This window comes from Lipophrys pholis (genome assembly GCF_963383615.2).
Source record: "Lipophrys pholis genome assembly, chromosome: 23".
Taxonomy (NCBI): domain Eukaryota; kingdom Metazoa; phylum Chordata; class Actinopteri; order Blenniiformes; family Blenniidae; genus Lipophrys; species Lipophrys pholis.
Window position 1 is genome coordinate 8011835 of NC_137645.1, and position 12030 is coordinate 8023864.

Consider the following 12030-nt stretch of genomic DNA (forward strand, 5'->3'; position numbering starts at 1 on the left):
ACTCCTCCCTCTCTTGATATTACAATACACAGTTCTTCCCCCTTCACAGACTGTTTTAAGAAGAGGAGCAGTTAAGGAGGAGGAGCTGGGTGTTGTCCCAAAGAAATCTATAACACAACTTCCTCATCCTGCTCCTCCTCATCACCTGGGACCCCGTCAGTTTTCCTACCATCCTCGACTCAGGGTGGAGGACCGTCCTCTCCACCACGGACTCCAGCTGCTGCCGCGGGAGCTGTCGTCTGCTGACTTTCTCTGACTCTGCGGTATCTGGATGCATCAGCGGGGCGATGAGACCGAGTTCAGGGCGACGGTGGAGAACTTAGTGACTCGGTGGGAGAACAACCCTCTGCAGCTCAACGTGACAGAGGAGCTGGTGGAGGACCTGAGAGAGGGAACTATTTACTCTTCCCTGCTAATAGTGTTTTCATGTAAATATTAGTATTCCTTCTCCTCTGAATGAATCACACTCAGTATAGTACCCTGCTCTCTCTTCTCCTCCTCCTGATCAATCAATCAACATTTATTCATATAGTCCTTTACAACACACAAAGTGACCAAAGTACTTCACTGTAAGAAAAAAAGAAAAAGAAAAAAACACAGTAAAATTGAGAAAGAAAAGAATTAAAAGAGAACAAGAGTAATTAACACTAGCAATACCATGATTTTTCAGACTTCCTCTGAGTCCCAGCTCTAAGTCAAATGACTCTATTTACAAATGAAAGGACATTACCTGAGGATCAGCAGGGGAGTGAAAATGAGAATCTGACTTGCGCATTGGAATTTTTCACACCTTGGGTGTTTTAGAGTGTTTGGGGACGGGCAAAGCTCAGAGCTTCTTTTAGCACACTCAATAAATCTCAGCAATAAATTGTAGAATATTTGCGTGTATGATAACCTATAATGTGTCCCAGGAATAACTACAGTCTGAGGTCTAAAAACTTGTTTTTACACACAGTTCCGACCATCCATTATAAACTGGGCAAAAAAGCCTTTATGTATTCTGCTCCATGTTTATGGAATGCTGTACAGAAAAAAATTAAAAACTCACAGTTTGTCATGCTGGGCGAGTTTAGGGCCGTTTTACAGCACATGTAAACACAAACCTAACCTTGTTCTTGTTTTAGCTAACTTATATTTAAGTATTTGGTGGCTTTTATAGTTTTGTCTTTCTCTGCGACTGTACTTTTTATAGTTTCCATCTATTTGTCTTTTGTGCTATTTATTTGTTTTAAGAATATTTTTGTATTTAGAATTAATATAAGACACAGCAAACTTTTTTATGTACTAAAAGAGGTGAGTAATCTCAATGTGGTTCTCCTGATTTCAATAAATATACATGTACACATGTGCATTTCAATACCTGGCTCCCCCTCCTGTGGTGCACCAGTATTAGCCTTGTTTACATAACAAACAGCTGAGGGTGAGGTGTTAGCTGAAAGTCTGGGAGTCAATTGACTGTTCTTTGGTATCTACAGGAAGAAAAGTCAAATGACTTCTCCATGGTGTTGCAAGTGTTAAACCATTTTGAGGCTTTGTTTACATGACAACAGTGGTCAGAGCCACAGAAGATGCCACTTTTTGAAAACGGCTCCCAAGGTGAAACTCTTTTAAAACGCTACGACACCGTCTCTGTGGAAAAGGGAGAAATTAACTTTTTGAAAATGTTCCGATGCTGTCGTCGAAACGGGGGTAAAAGCAACTTTTTGAAAACCCCTCTCTCTCTCTCTCTCTCGAAATGAGAGAAAATGAAACTTTTTGAGAAACTGCATGCATTTTCTTTTTTGTCGTTTCTGCGTTATGGAACAATCAGTCGGTGCATTTCAGGCCATCAGTTTGCTTCAGCTTGACGACGACCACCGTTCAACACTTCATATGCCTCACTGCCACCCACCTCTTCAGAACTTGTTATTGCTACCCCCCCCCCCCCCCCCCCCCCCCCCTCCCCCCTCCACCCTCCCTTGGCCGAGAACTAGTGAGTCATCCCATTCCGTCTTTGCTTTCTGTTGAAATGTTGCTTGTGGATGTTGCTGTCGTCGTCGAGGCTAAATGTAGCCCCCCCCGCCCCCCCAGTCAGGCTGGAGCGAGACAGCTTCAGGAGAAAGTGTTCGTATCCGAGAGAAAGTCATTATCGCCCGGCGGGATTTTTTTTTTTGTCAGATGTGGAAGTAACTCAGTTAGCTGGGGTCATCTGACCCTGACCCGTGTCAGCCAGTCAGAGCAAACCCTAACATCAAAGAGCGGGGCACGGGGGCGGCAGGCGTACCGCCGAGGGGGGCTATTACTATTCCATTAGAGATCATTTTGCCCTCCTTCTAGACGTGCCAGAGCCACTAATGGAGACAAACCAGGAGCCCCTTGGGTTTCCTCGTCAAAGGGTTCAAACACAAAACACCAACGGCAGCTGCAGAACACCGGCGGCACAACGCTGATATCAAACCCGAGCAACGAGCGTGGCATGACAATGACTTGTAGGTGGTGGTGGTGGGGGGGTTTCGGGGGGGGAGGTAATAAATAAAGACGTAGGAAATGGAGACATGAGAGAATGAACTCCGTCCTGTCGTGTGTCGACATGTCAATGGGTGTCAACTTTTCGTAACGAGACGGGCTTCGCGTCGTCTGATCCTCCGGAAGAGGCGCCGAACAATAACAAGACAGCAGATTACGGCGAGGCTTTTCAACGGCGCTGCATTTTCTCCAGGTGGCGGAGCGAGCCGAGGGGACTCGGGGAATGTTGCTGCGAAGACGGATTTCACCCCGACTTGGCTTGGAAGTTCATATCCAAGAAACCGCAGATTTATGGGTTGCATTACATTACATAACGCCAGAGTTGTTTTTTTTTTTTGTTTGTTTGTTTTCAGAGAGAAACTCTGGTGCTTTGGTGTTTCAACACTCCCCCCCAAAAAAAAATATAAAAAAAATTGGGGGGGGGGGGGGGGGGTTAGAGATGAAAGAAAAAAAAGCAAAACTTTATTTCACAAGCACACTGAAGGGCTCTCTTGCTTCGCGGATCCACGACTGCAGCATTTTCTGGGGTAGCAAAGCAGCGTTTGAAGCTGGGAGATATGTTTTAATCATTTGGCGCCTTAATGATGACACTGAATTCATTATTAATGGGCCCCATCCCTCTACTCTCCCTCTTTTTTTTTTTTCCTGTCTTTTTTTCAAAACAGTTCGGACTGAGAGCGGGTATTAGCATTAGCCGCTTTTGCTCTATTTGATCTTCCTGTAATTACACCACTTTTTGGAGATCACACCACAAGCTTTATGTTAAGTAAAGAGGCCTTGGAAGTCTTTCTTTTTTTTTTTCCCCTCTACACAAATTCCAAACACAATCACCATGGGATTTTTCTTTTACTCCCATTTCTGAATGCGTTTATTCTGCCGAGTACAACATAGGACCATGCAAAGGACCTCATACTCTCCGCAGAGGCAAAAAACTAAAGTAGCAACTGTCTGAGCATGAGCTGCTGATTGATTCTTATGATAGGGTAATGCCCTTTATGTAAAGACAGGTATTACATAATATATCTATCTTTGAAAAGCTGGATCTTTATGCCCATGAATATGATATACTGATTCAACTCAACTGTCATGTTCGTTCTACTTCTATGACCAAGTCTCATTCAGCCGAGACATAAAATAATGCATTATGCTGATGATATACAACTTTATATTGAATCCATTACTTTTGTTTGAAACAGTTTCTCCGAAAGACTTTTGGTTTTTATTCACTTTTCATCAATTGTCTTTCTATTCCACCGATCATTATGTCCATTTTACAAACATTTGATGTCTTTATTGTCAATATTTCAACTACATTCTCACTAACAGATGCCCCAGCCATCTAATCAGAGCAAAAGTGAATATATTGCCGACAAAAACAGAATGAATCCAGTTTAAGGAGCTCAGAAATTTGGGAAAAACTCAATTAGCACGTCTTTTTTTCTTTTTGTAAGGAGGCCACATGGTTCGAACAAGTCCGTCAAAATAAAATACCTTTATTGCTAAACCTGCTGCTCAAAACGAGCTGGAGAAATTTGCGGTGGACAGGAGATGTGCAGGAATTGTTGAGTCTTTAATTGATTTATTTATGAATCTGTACGCCCTATATAGAACCGGGGTTTATGTCCCTACCAACAATTTGTCAGTCCCCTAACCCCTACCGGAAAAAAAAAAAAAAAAAAGTGAACCTTGTTCTTCAGAAAGTCCTTGAAATCCCTATCCTGTATTTGGCGCTATAGAAATCAAATGAGTTTTTATGTGGATCTTGCATCCTCAATTCCTTCATATCGACACTCGACGTGGAATAAAGTCGGCATTCGTGCCGCTGATTAGGCCGATCACTGTGAAAATGAGAAACTGCTTGGATTGCCTGTGACCTGCTAAATCAATAGTCATGCTCCAGGATGAAGATGCGCGCGGGGTTAATTGTAATGAAGTCTTTTTTTTTGTAATCAATTCATCCCAACAGCGACTGCTGTGCGCAATTTGGCCTAAACGCATTCAGACGTTCACCAAAAAAAACTAATGTTAGCAATTAGCGGGTCGGCGCGGGTAAAGTATTAGCTTTAAACGAGGCGACGTTTGGGACGTTGCCAGGTGGTGAAATCGCAGTGTCACAACGTGGCCCGGCGCGCCTTGAGGAAAGCAAAACAGGTGAGACGAATGGGGACGTTATGGAGGAAAGAAAAGTGGCAAAGGAAAAAAAAAAAAAAGTGGTGCTTTGCTTTCCGCACACGGGCATTGGGGGGGGGGGGGGGGGGGGGGGGCATTGCTGCCAGATGGGAAGCTCGAGTCAGAGCTCTCTTTGGGGCAAACTGAGCCATTTGGCTCCCATCCAAATGGGCAATTTCGCAGGCTAAGGGGGGAAAAAGAAAAAGGAAAAAAAAAACAAAAACAAAACCTCACAAACAAAGCAAAAGTTAAGCAAAGAAGCTGAATCTGAGAACCATTTCATGCACTTGCGCCTCCGATAGTCTCCGGCTCTGATGGATATTATACCCACTGCTGCTCGGCATGGGGTAATTAGCACTGCGGCGTGCAGCGAGCCATGTTATATCTATGCAAACAGTTCATGTAGCTGTCAATGCATGCCTTGTGTGTGTGTCTGTGTGTATGTGTGTCATTAGATATTCAGGCTTCCGCAGAGCTGCGGGAAACATCACAGAGGGAAGCTTGAACAAGCCCATATCAGAGGAGTTCCTTTAACACAGATTACTACGTTATATATCCAAGCCACTATGCATACTGGCTATAAATCAAATTTCACGCTTTCGACAGACACCCACTGTGTACAGTAACCACGGAGGGATAAAGTCGTTGTAAAGCCGTTGTTTAATGTATTCTGCGCGGCGTACTCTTGCCCGGCCTCGTTCTGCAAAGACGAAGTCGTTGTAGGCTGCAGATTGAACAATGGACTTCCCGCGAAGAGAACGAAGGTGACAAACATAAGGCCGGTGGGCCAAAACCGGCCAGCGGGAGGCTCCGATCCGGCCAAACCACCAAGAAAATAACAATTAAGCAATATTGGGAGAAAGTGAAATCAATCCAATGCAAAAGACAAGTGTGTTAGAGGTTTTATAGTATTTCATCCTCTTAATCGCTTGAGATTAAGATTCCTAATTGCGTTCTTTGTAAAGCTTTATAACTTCCCTTGCGTCTGAATGGTGCTCAATAAGTACACTCTTGACAAGTGCATTACTTTACATCAAAATAAAGACTCAGCAGATGTCATCTTTCATATTTTGGTGAACACGGGAGGATTTATTATTTCTTTTGGGACATTTCAATGTATTTTGCACCATTAAAATTGGCTTTATGTCGAGTTTCGGAGTCATTTCCCGTCAGAACTATAGACACTTTCATCGTCTGCATAATGAAAAACCTTAAAGTGTACATTTAAAAGGTTTTATGGCAGAGGTCCGGCTCACTCCAGATAAAGTTGAGCTGAACTCTTTGACGCCGCTGGAACAGATTGAAGGAAATGTGTGTGGCTTTTGCATTATCATTGTTCGGGAAGTACAGTAATCTGCCCTTCCTAATTTATTTTATTTTAAATGTTTTTTTCAACTGAGAAGAGAGAGGGAACCTACATCTTTTACGAGGCAGACTTAAGGTGGGACTCGAGAGGAGCAGCACTGATCCATATGCATGGACGGATCCGGCTTAATTGCAACGTCGGGGTGCAAAGGGATCAGACGCCCTGGACAAAAGTCTGCCGATGCCTGACCGTGTGCTCAAGCAGCAGCGAGCCAGACAGACTGGCGTACAGTCTTGAGACACTTGCGGTGAACTTTGAGGTAAATTCTGCCTCTGAGGATCAACACGCTCTCTAAAAGTTTCAAGGAAATAAGATACATTTGCAGGAGTACAGTGGGTTATGCATTGTGGACATAAATAATGCAGGGAGTATCTCGCCGCGCCAAGACAAGGATTACTGAAGATGCATCGCTTACTCTTCCATGGCGCTACCTCGCCGGAAAAACAACACAAACAAGAAATACCACCTTGTGCTTTCATGCCTCGGCAAACTCACAGTCGACTCTTCCTGACAGATCGAATTCAATAACATCAGACAAATATGAGACGACGATTTTGGGCCACATGCAGACGCAGGAGAACCTTAGTGAAACGTATTGGAACAATCGGGCTGTCGATTGACTTTTTTAAGGACAGGTACTAGTACTTATCAAATGTGATAAAGCCTAATTCATCAGTACCTGTCATACTTTAATCATGTTTAGCATGTAGCATCGCTGGCGTGTGAGCCTCGAAACTCTTTAGGATGTAGCATCATTGGTATGTGAGCCCTGAAACTCTTTAGCATGTAGCATTGCTGGTGTGTGAACCTCGAAACTCTTTAGCATGTAGCATTGCTGGTGTGTGAACCTCGAAACTCTTTAGCATGTAGCATTGCTGATGTGTGAACCTACAACTCTACAACTCTTTAGCATGTAGCATCGCTGCGGTGTGTGAGCCCTGAAACCTTTTAGCATGTAGCATCGCTGGTGTGTGAGCCCTCAAACTCTTTAGCGTGTAGCATCATTGGCGTGTCAGCCCTGAAACTCTTTAGCATGTAGCATCGCTGTGGTGTGTGAGCCCTGAATATCTTTAGCACGTAGCATTGTTGGCGTGTCAGCCCTGAAACTCTTTAGCATGTAGCATCGCTGGTGTGTGAGCCGATACTGGCTTCGGTATCGGTGCATCTCTAACTACTTCAACAAACAACAAATTGAACAAAAAGGAACATCTTGTGTCACGGAGACTTCACCTCATGGCTGTTTCTGGCTAGAGCTTGGGGAAAAAAAAGAAAACCTACATGTTTTGCGGAAAGGACAAAAACACCGACTTCTCCCCATCATAGCCTCCTTCCCGTAAATGTCTCCCCCCCCCCCTCTACTTGGAGTCCAGGTGACTCCACTCACGCTGTTTCTTTCATGAACTGAAACCCAGACAAACAGAGATGGTCTCGAGTACGACTTCTCTAACCAAGTTATTTGTAGTGCGGGAACAGAAAAGGGCACCGTGTTGTCCATCACGAGTCATTTGGGGATAAAGGCGCTCTCAGGCCTCCTCTTCTCTTTGTGGTAGTCGTCAAAATGGAAGGACTCTCCAGCTGCTTTACCAGCTTTGGATGTCAGTATGCCCCTTAAGTCCCTCCGGAGTCCTTTATCACGGTGTTCAGACTCCATAAAACGCTGCTTATTACACTAAATCTGTCATGTGTTTTAATATGGATCGTCGTTTGATTCGCGAGCATCAATCACGAAACCAAAAAAAAAAAAAACACTCCCCGCAAAGTCAATGGCATAAGAGGTAGTGATAAATTCCTGCTGTCTAACTCTCTCAACAATGATGGTCTTTCTCATCAGCGCGACGACGTTCGACATTTCGCTGCACTTTGCGGAACGTTCAACTCGAGAGAGGACGGACGGGGGGGGGGGGACTGGGGATAGACACACGACTTTTACACTTCCTGTGTGCTCCACGTCGCCACAGTTTTGAGTTCATCCGATCCTGACAAATTACCGTGACACCTTGGCGCGAGCAGTTCGTCGAGAACTGGCGTCTCCCCGCGCGTTTGTCTTTTGTTCTTTGGCAGTACTTTGGAGGACATACGTGTTGGACAAGACTTTTCTACGTTGGCCACGCCGGGACGCTCTGGGAGATTCCGTTCGTGCTGGAAGAACAATGATAGTTTTACTGCTTTCCTGCCATGGAGAAATCTTGCTAATTTTCCTGCAAAAATCCAATCAGATTAAAAAGGGGGGGGCGGGCTGTGTAAGGTCGCCAAACAAAATCCTACCCCTTCCATTGAGATCTTGTCTACAAAGCAGGAGTGGAAGGACCATCTGGACGTTGTAGGATGGTCCAAAAGGGTTTATTTCATTGTCTTGTTGCGTTACATCGACAGACGATGACCGCTGCCAACAGAGGGCGCCAGTGCAACCATTATACAATAAATGGTATTTCACCAAAAATACCAAACAAGGATTTTAGCTCATTGGGCTTTTTTGTGGTGTTTTGTATAATAACAGTATTCTAGGTAACCAAAAAGTATGTATCTCTTGCCAGTTCAATTATCTTGTCGTCCAAACCCACTAACTTTTAATTTCAGTGATTACAGTTTCCAAAAGAGTCCAACTTCTCAACGAGCGTTCTATAATCTCAGTCCCCATTTACTCATTTTCAAGTGAATACAGAGAACCTACGAGCAACAGCACTCGGAGTCACAGAAACCCTTTTTGAAAATTACTCCCAAGTTGGCACTTTTCGAAAAGGCTCCGTCGCTATGGTAATGGGAGAAAAGGCAACTTTCCGAAAATGCTCCTTCTGCGCAACTTTATTGAAAACGGCTCCCAAGGTCGAACATTTCGACAAAGGCTCCATCGCCATGTAAACAGGAGAAAACACAACTTTTCAAAAAAAGGATCTGACTCCATCTCTGGGGAAGCAGGTGGAAAACGCAACTTTCTTTGAAAACGGCGCCAAAGCCAGAACTTCTGGAAAAAGCGCTTTCTCCGTGGAATTGGGAGAAAACGCAACTTTTTATAAATGCTCCTACTCCGTGTTAAAATTAGCTTCCAAGGTGGAACTTTTCGAAAAGGCCCCATCTCCGTGGAAATGGGAGAAAACACAACTTTTTTTTTAAAGTATCCATCTCAGTCACTGTTGAAATAGGGTAAAACAACTTTTCGAAAATGCTTTGTCTCCCTGGAAACGAGAGCAAACGCGACCTGTCGCACTCTCCGACTTCGTCTCTGTGGAAGTGGGTGAAAACGCAACTTTTTGAAACCGCTGCTTACTAATCATCTCCGTGTACTCCCATTGTTAATATTTATCGCATATTTCTTGGTGTCATTACAAAAACAACCGACAGCACCGACTGATGGTCTACCATGATAACTGCACCTTTTTCAGCGAAACTTTTTAACAGACTTAAAATAGCTGAAAGAGTTTATAGTAAAATGATCTTAAAGTGGGCGAAAGAGTCCAACTTAACTAGAATCTACTTCCTGCAGGCTTTCTCTAAATTAAGCATGTGTGAAGATGCTTCATTAAAAAAAGGAAAAGAAAAACGATATAGAAGGAGAGAAGTGACCCCGAGCTTTACTGCGTCTCCTCAGATTGGATGTGACAGTTGTCCCTCTGCCAGCGCGTCACCGACATCTTGCATTGCCGTCCCGGAGCGACTGGGAAACGCTGGCGCGGCGGCAACAGATCAGGGCGACACCTGACGCCGCGGCATGTTGGGAAACGCGACCCTTTGAGCGGGCCAATCTGTGAGCGCCACAACGTCGAGATTCGTCGCGCAGGCAGACGGGAAAAAAAAAAACGGTTCTAAAGCTTGTTTTTGTTTTTTGCAACTCACAGTGGAAGCGCACTCGCTAACCCCCGAAACGCCACGAACTCAATGATGCCGACGGAACGACAATCGGGATTGTGGCACCTAACCTCTAATGTGACCAAAATAAGTGAGGGAACGGAACAGCTGTTTCATAAAACATAACCGCTTCCAGAAACATGAAAGGAGCCTATTTTTGAGCGTGTAAACAAAAAATGTAATTAACAGAAGAAATAGGACTTTTCACAGACTTTTGAGCCCCTTTATATAGCGGCAACAGAAGATTAATTTGCCAGTGCAGCAGATACGTCCTCTCAAAAGTTGAGCTCCAATTTTGCGACTTAATTAAAAAAAAACAAACAACAACAAACAAACAAAAAGGGCCCTATTAAAATATGTACATGTACAACAGCAAGCCAAACAGGGCTGGAAATGGAAACGTATTTTCAGAATGGCGGAAAAAAACAAGAAGTCCGATTCCCGAAAAAAGCTGCGTTGGACTGGAGCGATGGAAGACGCCGCCGGCGAGCACCCTGACCTGTGAGGTTCCGTAAACCCAGCTGCCGCAGGCCGTAGTAGCCGTCCCGCCGGTAGTTGAGGAAGATGGCCAGGGAGTAGCGGCCCTCGTACAGCTTGGTGCCCCGGACGATCCGCAGGTTCTCCAGGGGAAGGTAGTCGAACTGGTTCAGCGCCACCAACACGTAGCCGGTCACCTCTCTGATGGACTGCGGAACCAAAGACAAGAAACGTACTTGTATCAGCTTCACTTTGTTCGGATTTTAGGTGAAAACTTTTTTTTTTTTGTTGCGACAATCAGAAATAATGATGTCCAATATGGCCGCCATCTTGGATTTTACCCCGCCAAAAAAAGAATCTCACCAATAGCTAAGATTGTAAACAACCTTGAGCTTTTATTTTGACAGCTAAACTACAATTATCAGGGCCAAGGAATCCAATGATGCTTGGTGCAAATGTGTCGAAGCAATTCTTGCCAATACTTACTGATTTGATAAGTCATTCGGCCATACTAGTCGCCAAGCACAAGGACAGGTTTATGTAGGGAGTCGTGAGAATTTCCGTCAAATAGGTCTGCGGTTGAATCAAGCTTATTTTTTTGGATGCCATTGGATTTCTTGTCCCTGAAAATGGTCGTTTAGCTGCCAAACTTAAAATTCAATTTATTTTATGTGGATCTTTTAGAAGCTGAGATATTGAGAAAAGGCTTTTTCTACGGAAGCCATTTTTGAAAAATCAAAGATGGCGGCCATATAGGCATCAGTGCAAATGGAGACAGAGTTATTTTTTTGCCCCAATTTTTTACACAATAAACTTTTCAAAAATATATAGTTTTGTATAGTTTTAATTACAGAGTGCACTTTGAGTACTTAATAACATTGTGGTTTTCTAAGAAAATGCGATGTATGGACCTTCTATCGTTTTAAAATGCCCGTTGAAATTTAGCCCGGAATTTCAAAATAGCCTCAATTGTCTTTCAAAAACTGGACGCTGTATTTCCAAGACTGGACCGGATAGGGCCAGCTGTTCAGCTACCTCAGGTTTTGGAGTTATGCTTAGAGCCTCTGTTTCGGACCAAACTAGTGTTGTAATACCACTTTGTACCACAAGATGGTGAAGTGAGTCACGGGAGTTTCCACTTCCGCCACCAGTCGAGTAGACGAAGCAGATTCCAACCCTGATGCACGCTACGAAAGAAGCGTTCGAGTGGCCGCGGAGGCTACCGAACGTAATTATTAAATCTGATCAGGCAACGCACATGGAAAATGTTGTGAAAACTAGGAATTTTGAATTCCACAACGTGCAACCACGGTCATCAATCTTGGACGTTAAAGCCACCTATCCCTCGAGAACCCTGGAGCTGTAACCCTGCTCATTTCCTGGTGCACAGGGCATTTTGAAAACGTCGACGTCACGAACCGTTTGGACACACAATCCAGAGTGATTAAAATGTCAGCCCAGCTGCGGACTGATTGCTCTCCTTCCCCCTGATTAGCTCCTCGCCGGTCGAGGGGTCGGAAATTTAAGAAAACCACACGACACCCGCGCACGTCCGGCGAGCACTCGCACAGATTTCATCAATCAAACCTGATTTGGTCGATCTCGAAGTCCTCGTGGAGTTGGAAACGTAAGCGGCAGCGAAAGTGAACACCCCCCCCCCCCCCCCCCCC

The 12030-nt window shown here is 44.4% G+C and overlaps 1 protein-coding gene across 1 annotated transcript in view; it reads right to left on the reverse strand.

Annotated features, from left to right (window-relative positions):
• Positions 1-12030, reverse strand: part of LOC308127674 (receptor tyrosine-protein kinase erbB-4-like) — a gene marked incomplete at both ends in the record, with an annotated part of 287554 nt that overhangs the window by 113923 nt on the left and 161601 nt on the right. Inside the window, one exon of the mRNA XM_080492871.1 lies at positions 10383-10569. Coding sequence (XP_080348997.1) covers positions 10383-10569 — 187 coding nt within the window. The remainder of the gene's footprint in view (positions 1-10382; positions 10570-12030) is intronic.